The sequence below is a fragment of the Tiliqua scincoides genome, chromosome 6 (genome assembly GCF_035046505.1).
Source record: "Tiliqua scincoides isolate rTilSci1 chromosome 6, rTilSci1.hap2, whole genome shotgun sequence".
Taxonomy (NCBI): domain Eukaryota; kingdom Metazoa; phylum Chordata; class Lepidosauria; order Squamata; family Scincidae; genus Tiliqua; species Tiliqua scincoides.
The window spans coordinates 2,915,180-2,932,350 of NC_089826.1; the positions used below are offsets into that span (position 1 = coordinate 2,915,180).

The window sequence follows — 17,171 nt, forward strand, 5'->3', positions numbered from 1 at the left end:
TGCCTCGGTAATGCCCCGAGAGACGAGTCGGTACACTGGTGCATTTTTACGGTACTTGGAGCAGATGAAAGGGGGAAGCAAGTGATTGAATATAATTAGCTTGATGTCTTCTGCAGGGAGGTGTCTGCCAGGCCTGTATGCCATTATCGCAACGCTCCGCTACAAAGGGCAGCTGACAATGAGAAGAGATGAGGCACTGAGGGGAAAAAAATACAAAAGGTGCACACACACAAATGGAGACGTTTGCACTGGCACAGCCTAACGAAGCGGACTGGAGAGGAAGGCAGAGCTGAGCAGAGGGAGGGTGGGCCACGCAGATCTGCAGCAAGGTCAGGAAAGCAGCTCACGGTCAGCTCTTACATGCCGACACTCTCCGTGGCTGGAGCACAATGGAGCCAACACTCTGAGTACGCTCAGAGATGCTCCTTCCCACATTAGTGCTCCTGATGGATCGAGCTGGAGCATTTGGAGGGTTAATTTGAAACCAAGGCACACCAGGGCCTAGTCCCTTGAAGAAAACAGAGACTGACTGTTGGAGGGCATGCAGCTCTTTGCACAGGAGAGCCTAGTTTATTCCAGGAAGCCTCTTCTGGTTGTGGACACCACTTCAGAAGCCTGCAGGGATGAGGCATTTAGGCACTCTCTGTGTTGAGTAGAGATATTGACCTTGTTGACATATTGATGATTAACTCTGGTTTCCTTTCTGGTTATATATGTTGTGATGATGACTGATGTTTTTAAATTCGAGGGTGAGGCACTTTGGGTGACTCTGTGTTGAAAAGGGTTTCGAAAGGCCCTCAAGGTACGCCAGTGTTATCTCCACGTGCAATGAGAATCCCACCAGTGTAGAAACGCACCCACTGACAGACGCACCACAGATATCAGGAAAATACCACTCTGATGTAGCTCAGACACCACTTGGACACTTGGGCACCACTGGCAGAGAAACCAAAAAAGGAAGGAGATTGGGGCCAGAGGTAGGAACAGAGGAGGGAGGGAAAAACAGCAGAAAATGGCACCTTCTACTGAAAGTTCAATTGGTTTCCTGGCTGTTCAGAGCTTAGTTGTGGTTATAAGAACCCTGTGCTGTTGGCTAGGCCGGTAAACAGCTGAGTGGGCAGCAACGCTGGGAACAGCCAATGTCCCCTCGCACTGCCTAAGGACTTCCCTATTCCTAGCCATATAAGTAGGAACATAAGGAGAGTCCTTCTGGACTGGGCCAGAGGTCCACCAATATCTTGCTTTCTGCAAGAGCCACACGGATGCCTCTGAGAAACTCACCAGCAGAAGGCAAAGGCACCAGTTCTCTCCTCCTGTTGCTCCCCAGCAGCCAAGGGCCTCTGCCTCTCAACTTAGAGGTGGCTGCTGCTGGATCCCAGCTCCTCCAGGCAGTGGCATAGCCAGTGGGGGGGAAGGGCAGCCCCCCCCAGGTGCCACCCTCAGGGAGTGACACCACTACTGACCAAAATTACGAAGATCATGGTTGTTAAAATAATACCATCATGTTATATACCATTCAGTGTGTTATTTGCAGCAGAATGCAATGAAACAAACCAGAGTGAAATATCTTAATTTCATCCAAAGACACAGCCAAAATCCAGAAAACAAAAACGCAATTGTCTTAGGGCCCAATCCTATGGTCCGCACCGCGCCTCCGCGGCGCGGACCACAGTTGCAAACGTGCCATAAGGCACATTTGCAGGGCTTACCAACGGGCTCCCTCTGAAGGTGGCTCAGCTCCGACCGGCGCTGAGCCACTGCCCAGCGGGCACCCGTGTTCCGCAGCTCGGCAGTGTCTGCCACCGCCGGGCTGTGGAATGGCAAACGGGGCAGGGACAGGGGCATTCCAGGGAGGGGGGAGGCCAGCATGAGGCGGAGAGGGGGCAGAGAGGATGGCGTGATGTGGGGAGGGGGGCATGCCAGAGGCGTGCCTGGGGGCGGGCAGGAGGAGGACCCATGGAGCTCCGCTCTGCAGGATCCTCGGCGCTCGTGGAGGCTTTACTTTAGCAGTGCCCCATTGCGGATGAATGTCCCCTACTCCTGAGGTGCCTGGATGCGGTGGTAGCCCTTGTGGTGCCCGAGCGGGGGTGCCCTGGGCAGCTCAAAATTGGGCTGCCCCTTAGGACTGGGCTGTAATGTAACAAAAAGTAGATTTCCTTAACTCAAAACCGAACAATGAAACTGATTATTCAAAGAGCCAATGAGATTAATCAATTTTGTCGTATGGGGGGGGGGTGTCAAGAATTTATGGGCCCCCAGTGTCAAATGGCCCAGCTGTGCCACTGCCTCCATGAATGTGCGGACACCATCTCAACAGGCAGCCATCCCTGTGGCTGGAAGTGCCACCAATTCATGATGCATTATGCGAAGGCCTTTCTGAAAGCAAAATCCTTCCAGTTTGCCAGTAGAGCCTCTCTCCACCGCCGCCACTGCCCTGCCAGTGTGGCTACCCTATCATAGCTGAGTGGTAGAACTTTAGCTTTGCATGCCAAAGGTCTCTGGTTCGTTCCCCAGCAGCGTCTCCCGTAGGGCTGGGAAAGAGTCCACCAGTCTGGGTGAGCAATAGCGGGGGTGGCGGTCTAGGGGTCTGACTGGAGATGTAACAGAACCCATGTTTGGGCCAAAGTGCTCTTTCTTACAAGCAGTCGCCCACTTAATCAACACAAGTTGTGTTCATTCATCTCTGACTGCATCTCAAGAAAAAACGGCCTTTCAGTTGGGAACCTCATCATTGCAGTGGGGTTGCATCATTGAAGTGCACTGAGAAGATAACTTCCTGAAGATAGCTTCCAAGGAATGCAAGCAGTGTCAAGTAGCCATACTGGTGGGGAAGCAGATAGAACCTAAATGCAGCATCAGTAGTCTACCTCTGGGCAGGTGGAATAGATTGAAACCAACACCAGAAATCATTATTTAGATCACCAAGCAGAAAGCCTTCATTTACAATCATCGATTTTCATCATTTTTTCCTAGGGTACCTCAGTTATTTTCCAAAAGAAAAGTGCAGAGTGATTTGTTTATATAACCATTAAAACCGCCCTGATTTACAGCCACACCGAGTTCCTCCATAGTTTGAGGAAACCTTTGCATCTATGGGAGGCAGCCTGCTGTCGTGATATGCATCTATTGGAGCAATTATAGATTTTTCTTCCCCAGATTTTTTTTTAATAAACCTCACATTTCGAGTGCTTTGGAAAACAGGGGATGGCATATCGCTTATTGTTCGAAATGGCTCTGCCCTTGGTTTCTGAAAGATAAAATAGGAAACTGAAGAAGCAGCCTTGCATAAATATAAAAGAGGAGGCTGAAAAATCAGCCGTAGAGTACAGTCAGCTTTTAAAAATATACCTTTGAAGAGGCCATCCATGACTCACCATAGTGGCATAGCTAGAGGGGGTGCAAAGCACCAAGGTTTGCAGGGAGCCTCGCTGCAGCATGTAGGGCACCTCTCCCCTTCAGAGCCAGGTATACACTTCGGTTTTGCTCCCACCACCTGGAATTGCTTCAAAGAGAAGGGGAAGGGGCCCCTTGCACACTGCGGTGAGGCTCCCTGCAAAACCTAGGGCTTTGCACCCCCCTCTAGCTACACCACTGACTCACCCCATCCAAGGCTTGTGCTTCAGACCTAACCTCTCCTGGAAGGAGTTAGGTGGGCACTGCTATACATTCTCTAGTCCAGTGTTTCTCAAACTGTGGGTCACGACCCACTAGGTGGGTCGCAAGCCAATGTCAGGTAGGTCCCTACTCATTTCAATATGTATTTTGTTTTTATTGTATTAGACTTGATGTCACCATGGCGTGTGACTGCATTTGGGGAAAGGTTACAGATCTGTACTTTTAACAAGCTATTAGGCATGTTTTTCACAATGATAGTCAATGGGGCTTACTGTTGGGTAAGTTTGGATAGGATTGCAACCCTGATCTGGATATGGGGCAGGCCAGCCGGCCTCTCTGTTCCAGAGATCAGGATTGGGTTCCCTGTCTCACTGGTCAGATCTGAGTTAAAGAAATCCACTTTTTTACGTGGATAAGGCAGTTGTGTATTCTTTTTCCAGTTAATTGGCCATATGTCTTGACAGAATGCAGATAATTCAACGTGGTGTATTTTATTACATTCTGCATGAAATGACCTTTCCAATGATATGTAGCATGACAATATTATTGATAAACGTCAATTTTCCAAAAAGGATTCCAAAAGTTTAGCCGCTACTGGTGTCACCCCCCTGAGGGTGTCTGCTGGTGCCATGCACCCCCCCCACCACCACCTTACATAAGAACATAAGAAGAGCCCCACTGGATCAGGCCATAGGCCCATCTAGTCCAGCTTCCTGTGTCTCACAGCAGCCCACCAAATGCCCCAGGGAGCACACCAGATAACCTCATGCTGGTGCCCTCCCTTGCATTCTGCCATTCTGCATCTGGCACCTTATTGACACCACTGCACTTACCTCCACATGGTCTAGCCCAGGGGTGCCCAAACCCCGGCCCTGGGGCCACATGTGGCCCTCGAGGCCTCTCATTGTGGCCCTCAGGGAGCCCCCAGTCTCCAGTGAGCCTCTGGCCCTCCGGAGATTTGTTGGAGCCCGCACTGGCCCAACGCAACTGCTCTCAGCGTGAGAGTGACTGTTTGACCTCTTGCGTGAGCTGTGGGATGAGGGCTCCCTCCACTGCTTGCTGTTTCATGTCTGTGATGCAGTAGCGGCAGCAAAGGAAAGGCCAGCCTTGCTTTGTGCAAGGCCTTTTATAGGCCTTGAGCTATTGCAAGACCTTCATTCATTCATATAAGTTAATCTTTAATATATTCATTTATGTACATTTATGTAAATGTATTCAAATCTTAAATGTAAATTAATTCTTTTTCCCCCCTGGCCCCCGACACAGTGTCAGAGAGATGATGTGGCCCTCCTGCCAAAAACTTTGGACACCCCTGGTCTAGCCTATCGATTAAGCTGGACTCCTGTTCGTGTCTCTCCACCATCAGGGATCAGTTATGGTGGCCCATCTGTGGAAGGCTTCCCTTTTGATGTCCTTGGGATGCCAAGCAAAGCCCTTTATCTTTGCCCAGGCCTGTCTGCTTTCAGAGTTGGGGTTTCTGCTAATTGTGAAATTGTCATTGTGCCTTCTACTCTTCTCTCCAGTTTGACGTACATCTGAGTTCTGTCCTTTTAAGCTGGTTTGTCATATAAAACAATGAGTGCTGTCAGTCACCTGGAGTTTTTCTTTTACCTGAAAGGTGGTAGGGGATATTCTTCTTTCAAGTAAACACCTAAAGGAGCTCTGCCTCCCATCAGTTATGTCCTCCTTTGCTTCCCTTAGGCATGAATGTGATGGAAAGTTCCCCTTACGAGCCATTTGTGCGGGGCTTTGACTACGTCCGGTTGGCTTCCATCACAGCAGGTACGCTTTTATATGTGACTTTTCTGCTGTTTTCTATTTCTTGTGGTTGGTTGTAGCCATTCAAGTTTTTTCCCCTGAGAAATTTCACAAGGAATTCCTTGATTCATTTGCTGGGAATGCCCCTGTGGTTTCATCAGAGAAGGTCTTTAATTTCAGCACAATCTACAGCTGTGCAGAACAATTTTGTGAATTTTTACTCACCTGAGAAAAATTCCTGAATTCCTTCCAAAATGTTCACTTTCAAAGGAATTCCCAAACTCAGTTTGCATTCCACGCTTGACAAAATCCCAGTGGCAGAATGGTCTGCAGTAGATCTATTGTGTCATCCATTGGATCCTTACAACCACCTTGTGAGGTAGGTCAGGCTATGATAGTGACTTACCCAGAGCCATTTTACGAGTTTTGCAGTGAGCAGGAATTTGAATTTTGGTTTCCTATCACCGAAACTAAGATTCTAGTCCCTGTGCTTTTTGTGCCACGGAACTATGTGAGAAAATGAGCCAATGGCCAGTCTTGGCAGGCAGAGCCACTCCGGTACACTAGAGCAGGGGTCTCCAAACCCTGGCCCAGGGGCCAGACGTGGTCCGCAGCAAGCCTCTATCCGGCCTGCAGCCAGCCTCTTGCCCCCTGAGAGCCTCTGGCCCACTCAACTGAACACAACTGGAGCTGTGCTCTGGTTGTATCTGAAGGGTGTTCTGAGAGCCAGAGACACTGAATGAATGAGCCCATTCGTTCATTTATTCACCCTTCTAAGTTCCATCTCTAATTTATTTACTTAAATTTTATATTTAATTTTTTTTTTTTCCTGGCCCTCAACACTGCACCGGATATTTGATGTGGCCCTCTGGCCAAAAAGTTTGGAGACCCCTGCACTAGAGGACTTCATTGCTACAAGAGATGCTCCAACCTGTAGCCCTCGTGGCTCACAACTGGGGCAACTCTGTGGGCATGGCATTCTGGTGCTGTCCTTGGCAGCTCCCGAGACTTGCGCTCTCTTTGAGTTAGCTGCACAATTCCATCGGTGGGCCTAAGCTTGCTTGATGTTGTTCCGCTCCGTAGGCTCGGAGAACGAGGTGACGCAGGTCAACCGATGTTTGGATGCCGCCAAGGCTTGCAATGTGGACGAGATGTGCCAGCGCCTGCGGACAGAATATGTCTCCTCCTGTATCCGGCGCATGGCCCGGGCAGACACGTGCAACCGCTCCAAGTGCCACAAGGCCTTACGGAAGTTCTTTGACCGTGTGCCCCCGGAATACACGCACGAGCTCCTCTTCTGCCCCTGTGATGACACGGCCTGCGCCGAGAGGCGGAGACAGACCATCGTGCCCACCTGCTCCTACGAAGGCAAGGAGAAACCCAACTGCCTGGCCCCCCTGGACTCCTGCCGGGGGAACTATGTTTGCAGGTAGGGTGACGCTCCATTCTGTTGACTGCGGATAAAAAGCCATTGCTTCTAACAGTGAAGAACATGAAACTGGCGCTTGGGTGAACCCGCCCACTCTCGCCTTCGAAAGCCGTGTGTGCACCTGCGCATGGTCATCGCTGCCAGGAACTGGGGAGGGAGGGGGCAGGATCAGTGGAGCTCTGCTCTGAGAGTTTGGGGCTCTCCTGCCTGACACGGAGCCTCTTAAGTCTGTGCTTGAGAAACTTGAGAAGCCCCACTGTGGGGCTTGGGGCTTTCCCCGGGGGAAGGAGACCAAAGTCTGCTTCCTGGCACCTGCTGCTTCCCTGTGCCCATTGGATACAGCGGTAGCCTAGCGCTTTGGCACTGCTGCTCCAGTGGGTGCCGCGAAGGCTTATGAGGAAAGGCTGCGGCGTTTGGGCCTCTTCAGCCTAGAAAAGAGACGCCTGAGGGGGGACATGATTGAGACATACAAAATTATGCAGGGGATGGACAGAGTGGATAGGGAGATGCTCTTTACACTCTCACATGACACCAGAACCAGGGGACATCCACTAAAATTGAGTGTTGGGAGAGTTAGAAGAGACAAAAGAAAATATTTTTTTACTCAGCGTGTGGTTGGTCTGTGGAACTCCTTGCCACAGGATGTGGTGATGGCGACTGGCCTGGATGCCTTTAAAAGGGGATTGGACAAGTTTCTGGAGGAAAAATCCATTACAGGGTACAAGCCATGATGTGCATGTGCAACCTCCTGATTTTAGAAATGGGCTATGGGCTACCTCGATGCAGGTGCTGGATTATCGACTTGCTCTGAATGGGGTTGCACTCCCTCTGAAAGAGCAGGTTCGCAGCTTGGGGGTCCTCCTGGACTCACAGCTGCTGCTGGATTCCCAGGTGGCGGCTGTGGCTAGGGGGGCCTTTGCTCAACTTTGGCTGGTGCGCCAGCTGCGACCGTACTTGGATCGTGCAGACCTGGCCACGGTGATCCATGCCACGGTGACATCGAGGTTAGATTACTGTAACGCGCTCTATGTGGGGCTGCCCCTGAAGACGATTCAGAAACTGCAATTAGTGCAGAATGCGGCGGACCGTGTGGTCACTGGAGCTAGGTGGTTTGACTCTGTCAGTCCGCTTCTCCGGGGGCTACATTGGCTGCCCATTCGTTTCCGGGCCCAATTCAAGGTGCTGGTTTTGACCTTTAAAGCCCTATACTGCTCTGGGCCAGGCTATCTTAGAGACCGCCTACTCCCGTACAATCCGGCTTGTCCTCTCAGGTCATCAGAGAAGGCCTTTTTGCAAGTGCCGCCACCCAAGGAGGTCCGGGGGGGGGGCGGCTGCAAGAAATAGGGCCTTCTCGGTAGTGGCACCAACATTATGGAACTCCCTTCCCCTTGACTTGAGAATGGCTCCCTCTCTTGAGAGTTTTCGGCGAGGCCTGAAAACACTGTTGTTTAAACAAGCCTTCTGATTTCTGACCTTCTTAACTTTTTTATACATCTTTTAGTTTTACAGGCTTGATTCCTCGGTGATCTGCTCTTTTACTCTTTTAATCTGACTACTGTTTTTATGGCCTCTGTAGTGTGTGTTTTTAAATGTTTTTATTTGCTTGTATTAATGTTTTTAAAAATCTGTTTTTTAATATGTTGTTAGCCGCCCTGGGTCCCGTTAGGGAGAAGGGCGGGATAAAAATAAAGTTTTATTATTATTATTATTATTATTATTATTATTATTATTATGTCAGAAGGCCAGATGCAAGGGAGGGCACCAGGATGAGGTCTCTTGTTATCTGGCGATCTGGCGTGCTCCCTGGGGCATTTGGTGGGCCGCTGTGAGATACCGGAAGCTGGACTAGATGGGCCTCTGGCCTGATCCAGTGGGGCTGTTCTTATGTTCTTAACTACAATTCCCAGGAAGCCTTGCAGGTCTCTTGTTACCTGGTGTGCTCCCTGGGGCATTTGGTGGGCCGCTGTGAGATACCGGAAGCTGGACTAGATGGGCCATGGCCTGATCCAGTGGGGCTGTTCTTATGTTCTTATGAAGGTCAGGCTGTAAATTAGTTCAAATTAGTTCAAAGGCTGTGGGGTCCAGAGGCTGTTTCCAGTGGACCCTGTACTAGTTCCGTTCCTCAGCATTTCTTGAGCTGTAGCTGACCAAGCTGCATGGGAGCATCGAGCAGGCTGGACTCCCTGCTAATCCCAGGCATCAACAGAGGGAGATAAAATATATTGTTCTTTTGTCCTTCATTTTGCCAAAAAATAAAAAAGGAAGAAAGAAAAACAGCCTGTGACTGAAATGCCCTTGGGCTTGAGCTGGCTTGAGTTATCTGCGCACCTCAATCAGTCAGTGGGAGCCAGTGTCCTTGCTAGGGCTGTGGTGAGGAATCAGAGATGCAGAGCAGCCCGTGGGAGAGCTGTGCTCAAGGGTGGGGCAAGGTGCTCTGCCCCCTTCCTGGTTGTTGGGCCTTGGCTGGGGGAGCGACGCCCCTTGGAGAACTGAGAAATGGCGCCACTCGCAAGGAGCGATGCTGGCCCCATGGATTCTCCTCAGCCCATTGGCCCACACACCTCAGGGCTACCTGGCAGTGGCATAGCTAGAGGGGGTGCAAAGCTAGAGGGGGAGCCTGAATGTGCCGTGCAAGGGGTCCCTTCCCTTCGGAGCCATTCCCAGCAGCAAGATCAAAACGGAGGCTGCCTCTGTGTTGCTCTCGCTTCTGGGAATGGCTCTGAAGGGGGAGGGGAGGGGGTCCTTGCACGACCCGTTCAGGTGCCTGGAAAACCTAATGCTTTGTACCCCCTCTAGCTATGCCACTGGTTAATCCGTTCCCTTCGCATATCTCCCTTTCTTCCAGATCTCGCTACGCTGAATTTCAGGTCAACTGCCGGCCATCCACGCAGTCCACGACGGGGTGTCGGACCGAGAACTACGCTGCCTGCTTGCTCGCCTATACCGGAATCATAGGTAGAACCGGAGTTGCACTTAAATGTTTTTCGTGATCTTTCGGTCAGCAGTTACAAAGATAATGTAACTATCTTATTATTGTTACATCAGGTAGCTCAGGCCTGGGAAGGGGGTGAGGATTCAGTGGGCACTGTAGCCGCCAAACCCACCCCCTTCCCAAACCTGACCCTCCTCTCCAATTCATCTGGCAACCAAAATCCTTTCTCACTCTCACTCTCTTTCTTTCCCTCTCGCACCCCCACCCCCACCGGCAGGTAGCCCCATCACACCAAACTATATTGATAACTCCACCTCTCACATAGCCCCCTGGTGCACCTGCAACGCAAGCGGCAACCGGCAGGAAGAGTGCGAGGGTTTTCTACATCTCTTCACCGAAAACCCCTGCCTTGGTGAGTACCGCTTGGCCACGCGCTGTGACGCCATGGAGACTCTCTGGGGATTGGCAGTAGGGATGTACACGACAGGGACTTTCTTTGCTCAGGCCTCACGCAGCCCACGTGGCGCAACAATGGACCAATAAACCACACAGCCCATTTTTGACTTTGTGGAGACCATCTAGCCCGGTTATTGCTTGCACAGATGTTGCTCTGTGGTCAATTAATTGTCCGTGGAAAAGTGTCAGGGCTTCGTGAACCTTCCTGCAGGCTACAGTCATCAGAGGGGACCGGAAAGCGAGGGCAGGGCCAGAGAGGTCATTGAAGTTACTAGGCTCGGCTTCAGACATGAATGTGTGGGTTCCAGATCCCCCCTCCAGAAGGAGGGGTGCACTCCCAGAGCTCGTCTTCTGAGCCAGAACTCAAAGAATCACTCCCCACCAACTCCAGTGCCCCTCAAAACAACCCTTCCCCTGCCCCAGTGGCAGTAGGGGGCTACTCCTTCTGCTTCATTGCCCTGGGTGCAGCATGTTCAGTCTGAATTGTACTGCACAAGGATTTTTTCCATTCTGTCCGAACAGGAAGAAAGGAGGCGAAGGGGTTTCTCTGGGCTGTAGCCTTGGCAAGGGCTGCGCCCGTGGCAGTAGCCCTGGCAAAGGCCACAGCTCCCATTAGCGGGCCCACATCACCTCTGCATCAGGAAAGGCCTCCTGCTTGGGGCTGCTGACTCCCCAAAATTGATGTCTCCGTCCTTGAGAGTGCCAGGAGGAAGCCAAGTGGACAGCCAGCCCTTTCCAAATGTCAGAGGCAGGAAAGAAAAATCTTTGCCGCCCCAGAAAAGATGAGCATGTCAGGACGGATCAGTGTCCTGAGAAGGACGTGGAGCTGTCAGGGCTCAAGGAGACCTGACAAGAGAGGTCCTTGTGAAAGGCGGGATATTGGTGGCCAGAAAGATGGAGTGTCCCCCAGTTGAAAGGGCTGGCTGACAAGGACGGACCTTGGGGTCTCCTGCGCACACTGGCAGCCGGTGTGTTCTTGGCTCCTGTTCGCCTCTGCGTGCGTGCAGAGGGCAAACCAACTCAGAGGTGTGTCTTGCGGCTCGATGAAAGACCCAGCCCCTGGAGTCTGTCCTGTCCCAGTTCAGAAGAGCACCACTGGGCCGGGGAGCAAGGGAGGCCCTTTGCTTTTACACCCGCCTTTTCGTCTGTGGTCCAAGGAGGGAGACGGTCACATGTGCAAATGGACAGTCACAGGTCATTAAAGCAGGCTGTGGCATCAAGCCGTTTCTGCTGAGGAGTGAACAGAAGAGCGTTCCCTGCACAAAGCTGCTTTTGAAATGCTTTGAGAACAAGGCCGGTCCTTGCAGCTGTTTCTTTCTGGGGAAGTTTTTAAAACCAAAAGGCTGTGAGAAACTAGGCAGGTGAGCATGACGCATGCGTCAGCATCATGTGCCGCTTGGCCCTGAGGCACCCAGAGAGCAAGAGGAGGAGGAGGAGGAAGGCCACAAGGCAGGTAAGGAATGTGATTGGCAAAAAGGGACGAAACCTTCCAGTTGTTTTTCAGGTGCTCCAACAAACAATATTCAACTTCTTTTAAAAGTGCTATATTTAAAAGTGCTAGCCGCCCTGGGTCCCTCTGGGGAGAAGGGTGGGATAAAAATAAAGTTTTTATTATTATTATTATTATTATTATTATATTGAATAGCAAATCATGTCAGGAGTTTTATTTGGTTTGCTTGCTCCTGCCCCCCCCTCCTAATGAAGAGAATGGGTTTGCTGTGCAGCAGAAAAGCATCTATTTTGTGCCTGTTTGGTTTCAGGTCCAACCCTCGGTACCTCCCAGGTAGGGCAGAAAAAAGTCCCACCTCAAACCTTGACAAGCTGCTGCCGGTCAGTGTGGATAACCCTTAGCTAAACAGTCTGACTCAGGAGGAGGCAGCTTCCTTTGAGGCAGAAGCGTCTATAAGGGATATAAAAGGTGGGCAACCCAAGCCCACCTCATTCCTCATGTGGTCTTGCAGAGCTGCCAACAGCGCTGAATCTTGCAGGGAGTTTTGGCATCTTCTTCCTTGGGGTTAAGAAACTTTTGGTCTCTTCCCCCAGGGTAAGTTCCTGCTGCCCACTCGTGCATCTAAGGGGGGGGTCAATGGGGGCAAATGCTCTGGGGCGCCATGACTGTGGGGGTACCCCCACCATCCACAGCCCCTCCACTGCCTTCCCCTCTGGAGGCATTCTGAGAGCCAGAGAAGCCACACACGGCCTCCTCGACCCTCAGAGGGACTTATAAGTCCTCCAGAGGGCCTTAAAACATCACTTCCCGTTTCTCGGGGAAACCGGAAGTGATGTTTTTAGGTCCTCGGAAGATCTCAGGGCACAACCAGTGGGGAGCAGCATTTTCCCCAGGGGCGGCATCTTGCAGTCCTGGCCCAATCAGCGTAGGGATCGCCTCTGCCCCTGCGGGCGAACTCAGTCCTTCACCATCAGTATCGCTGACGCAAGCCTTTGTGGACCTGTGAAGGCAGATCACACCTGGGAAGGGGGTTAGGATCTAGTTAGCAGTGGCAACTGCTGCTGCTGAAACTGCCCCCTTCCCAGGCTTAACCCACCCCCACTGTCCATCAGGTTCCTGACAAGAAGGAGAATTTCACCCTGCGTGCCCTCCTGACCTGCATTTCCATCCATGTAACCCAGATTCAGCTTCACGTCCTCCCTGAAAACTGAGCCTTCAGCTGGGACATGGCCAAGGCATTTGGTTCCCAGGCATCACTTAATGTCCAGCGGAAAAAAGAGGTCGTTTGATGGCAGGTGTTCAGGGTGCCGAAGCCTCTCTCAGGACCACCCTGTCTTTTTCCCCCTTAAGAAAATGCCATCCAGGCCTTCGGCAACGGAACGCACCTGAGCGCCGCCGCTGCTCCTCCCTCCACACCTCCCACAACACAGATGCGTAAGCAAGAGCGGAACACCGACAGAGCCGCGGCCACCCTCCGAGAGAACATCTTCGAGCAGTTACAGCCCACCAAGGTAGGTGAGAAGACCGAGAGCAGCTCCAACTGTGTTCAGCAGATGACCCAGAACAGGGCCGGTCGGCTCTTGAGCTAGAAGGAAATTCCTGCCAGCCTCTCTGTTAGAAATGGGCAGAAGAGGAGCCCTACTGGCTCAGATGGGGAGGGGGGGGGGGTCCTTAATGCCAGCATCCTCTTTCACACAGTGACCCACCCAGATTCCTCCTCCAGGAAGGCAGGCCCTCTCCTGTTGCTGCTCCCCACCAATGGACATTCAGCAGCACACAGCCACTGACCACAGAGGCTCCATATCAATAGCCTGACTCACTGCCCTTGCTAGATCGTTCTTCCTCCATGAATCAAAGCCACTGGAACCAGTGATCATCACCCCCAGCTCTTGTCTGGTTTGTGTTCTGAGCTGAAAGCAGCTGACACGGGAGCAGGGATGTGGATCCAGACCACAGTAGTGGGAGGGACTCATTTCTTCTCCCTCCACTTAACCTCGGATGTAAATTGCAACCTGGAGCTGCAATTATCCACCTGGGAAAACAGAGAGACATGGTACAGGTCATCTCTGTGAGGCTAAGAGCAGCTTCACTCTGCAAAAGAGACTGGCATTGAGAAGAGGGCTAAAGAAATCCCTGTGCCACCACTCTGATCCACATCTTCTCTCTCCCCCCCACCCCGCCCTTTGCAGCCTTTAGCCAAACAAAACATTGGAAGGCGCATTCACACATCCCTGACGTGCCCTGTTTGGCTCTGAGGTCTGTGAAGGTAAACACATGCAGTGCAAAGAGGTGACCCAAACACAGTGGGTGCTTGTCAGGTGTCTCTTTGGGAGCTGGTTCCCCCTTGTCGCTTACGCAAAGTACAGTACGACCACAGCAAATAGCTGAGCATCCAACCCCAGCGTCCCCCGGGGCGTGCAATGAAGTGGTGAATCAGCTCTTATGACTGGCCTGATTTTTTTTATGGCTCTTGAAGCAGGCGCACAAGCATCGCCATAAAAAGTGGTGCTAATCGCTGCCAGTGAAATTTTATCGCATAAATAGAATCTCCGGGCAGAACTAAATGTTCTAATGAGTGTCGTGAAGGGCGGGGTCTTTGCAGGAGAGCGACAGCAGTTCTGGGGGGTGTCTGATCCTTCCCAGCCTATGGCTTTTCCTTTGCAACACCCCCCCCCCCCACGGCAACTCTCCCCAAAGCCTGGCTCTAGTTTTCCCAATCAAGCAGGGAAGAGCAAATGGGTCAGGGAGAGGGTGTAGAGGGAAAGTCCCGGAGGAAGAGGGGGGTTAATAGCATATACCCACTGCCAGGGGTGTCACGAGGGTTTGTGTCACCCCGGTGCAGGAGGCCAGCACATCACCCCCACGACGGACCTCTTCCCTTGCAGAGGTTGGGGCAACGCTCTAGGCGGTGGGTGTGGTGATACGCCATTGCCACACCCCTGATGGCTTCTTTGGCTATAACTTTTGACAGAACAGAGATATTTCAACAGGATTTGTTTCATTGCATTCTGTATGAAATTACACATCGACTGATATGTAACATGATGGTATTATTTGAAAAAAAAAAACACAAAGATTTTTAACATTTTGGCCAGTAGTGGTGTCACCCCTCCCCCGCCCCGTGTGCATCACCTGGCGTGGCCTACATCCTTCTAGCGCTACCACTGCCCACTGCTGCTTTCCCCCTGAAATTCCTCCCTCCATGCCAACTTTGCATATCAGAAGCAAACGCAGGGTTGCGAGTCCCACGTCTGCAGCCTGAGAGAGTGTGGATTCCACAGAGCTGCGGGCACCCTGCCTACACACACCTCAAGAAGCCCCTTCAAGCTCAGTGTGTTGGTTTACCCCACCCACCTCCTTCTAGAAAGTTATTAATACACCGCAGAGCCAGATCTGATCAGATTCCCTTCCTGGAACACTTCCTTTCGTTGCTGCTGTTTTTGTGCTTGGAGCTGAACTTTCCTTGCAGTCGTTCACTCCTCCCAGGGCCCAGCAGCTGTGGGATAAGAGAGGAGCTAAGCCGATTAAACAGCAATAGCAGGAGGTTTCAAAGAAATAGCACCACTTCCCCGGCCCCACTCCCGGCTGATGCGACAGCCCCGTCAGAGGAGCAAAATTCAGAAAGTCTGTAAATATTTCCATAAAGCCAACCAAGAGTGGAATTTGAGGCCTCCGACTTTCAAAGTCATATCGCCAAACAAAGTCAACACTTGTGGCTGTATCAGGAACAGAGCAACTGTTACCCTGCAGATGCCCGATCTCATCTGAACTCGGAAGCTAAGCAGGGTCAGGCCCGGTTAGTACCTGGATGGGAGACCGCCTGGGAATACCGGGTGCTGTAGGCTTATACCATGATCTTGGAAGCTAAGCAGGGTCGGGCCTGGTTAGTACTTGGATGGGAGACTGCCTGGGAATACCGGGTGCTGTAGGCTTCTACCATGATCTCGGAAGCTAAGCAGGGTCAGGCCTGGTTAGTACTTGGATGGGAGACCGCCTGGGAATATCTGGTGCTGTAGGCTTATACCATGATCTCGGAAGCTAAGCAGGGCCAGGCCTGGTTAGTACTTGGATGGGAGACCGCCTGGGGATACCGGGTGCTGTAGGCTTATCCCATGATCTCGGAAGCTAAGCAGGGTCAGGCCTGGTTAGTACTTGGGAATACCAGGTGCTGTAGGCTTATACATGTAGGTCCTCTGGATGAGCCAGAGGGAGGCGCATCATTCTGTGATGTGCCAGCTCTCTGCCTGTGGAGCTCATGGAGGCAGTGGAGTTCCTAGGGGAGGCAAGGGAGGGCAAATGCCCTGGGGCTTTAAAACGTCTTTGGAGGGCTGGGGAGGCCTGTGTGGCCTCCAGATGGCTGAAAACCAGAAGTGGGATTTTAGGCCTTCCGGAGGCCTTCCGGAGGCCTTAGGCCTTAGGCCGTGCATGGCCTCCTCCGGCCCTCAGAAGGCTCCGTGGGGAGGTGGCATACTATTTGGGAGGGCGCTTTCTGCGGTCCTGGCCCTGGGCAGCACAGGGGCCAGAATCAGCAGTGCATGGAGGGCTGAATTTCAAATGGTTGACGGTGGGGGTCGGGACCTTGAGCAGCCCTGCCGAGCAGTAACGTTTCTTTACTTCTCTTAACGTTCTATTATTCTATGAAATGCTATGAAAATTGAACCTTCCTGCCAACAGACATGTCATTTCTCTTGCAGTTTTTCTCATTTTTACCGCTTCTTTGGGTGACTAGAGCCAAGACGTATGCTTGATACCAGAGAGTCAAAAACCTTGTTCTATGTCTACCACAAAAGGTTGCATAATGAGAATTTAAGAACCTGCTAGCTAGAAAATATTCTGATCTGAATACAAACTCTGAAGAGTCTTGAATGACCTGTTCTTAACGGCCTTGACAGTGAACCTGTGCTTAATTTAGCAGACTAGTCATTTTTTCCTGTAGTACATACATTTACCCACTTAGGGGTACCAGCAGTAGGGAAAGAGACTGTGGCTTAGTGGTGGAGCACATGTTTTATAGAACAATAGAAGAGCCCCACTGGATCAGGCCAAAAGTCCATCTAGTCCAGCTTCCTGTATCTCACAGCGGCCCACCAAATGCCCCAGGGAGCACACCAGATAACAAGGGACCTGCAAGGCCTCCTGGGAATTGTAGTTTAAAAACATAAGAACAACCCCACTGGATCAGGCCATAGGCCTATCTAGTCCAGCTTCCTGTATCTCACAGTGGCCCACCAAATGCCCCAGGGAGCACACAAGACAACATACCCAACCTGCGTCCTGGTGCCCTCTCCTGCATCCAGAGGCAGCCTGCCTCTAAAACCAAGAGCTTGCACATACCTACTATGACTTGTAACCTGTAATGAACCTTTCCTCCAGAAATTTGTCCAATCCCCTCTTAAAGGCATCCAGGCAAGATGCTATCACTACTTCCTGTGGCAAAGAGTTCCACAAACTAATTAGATGCTGGGTAAAGAAATATTTTCTTCTGTCTGTCCTAACTCTCCCAACACTCAACTTTCGTGGATGTCCCCTGG

The 17,171-nt window shown here is 51.5% G+C and overlaps 1 protein-coding gene and 1 pseudogene across 2 annotated transcripts in view; both read left to right on the forward strand.

Annotated features, from left to right (window-relative positions):
• The window catches only part of GFRA4 (GDNF family receptor alpha 4), an 82,030-nt gene that overhangs the window by 62,428 nt on the left and 2,431 nt on the right, over positions 1–17,171 (forward strand). For both annotated transcript variants that reach the window (XM_066632328.1, XM_066632329.1), the window contains exons 3-7: positions 5,317–5,397; positions 6,457–6,802; positions 9,648–9,757; positions 10,012–10,146; positions 12,991–13,151. In XM_066632328.1, coding sequence (XP_066488425.1) covers positions 5,317–5,397; positions 6,457–6,802; positions 9,648–9,757; positions 10,012–10,146; positions 12,991–13,151 — 833 coding nt within the window. The remainder of the gene's footprint in view (positions 1–5,316; positions 5,398–6,456; positions 6,803–9,647; positions 9,758–10,011; positions 10,147–12,990; positions 13,152–17,171) is intronic.
• On the forward strand, positions 15,366–15,485 carry LOC136656328 (5S ribosomal RNA; annotated as a pseudogene).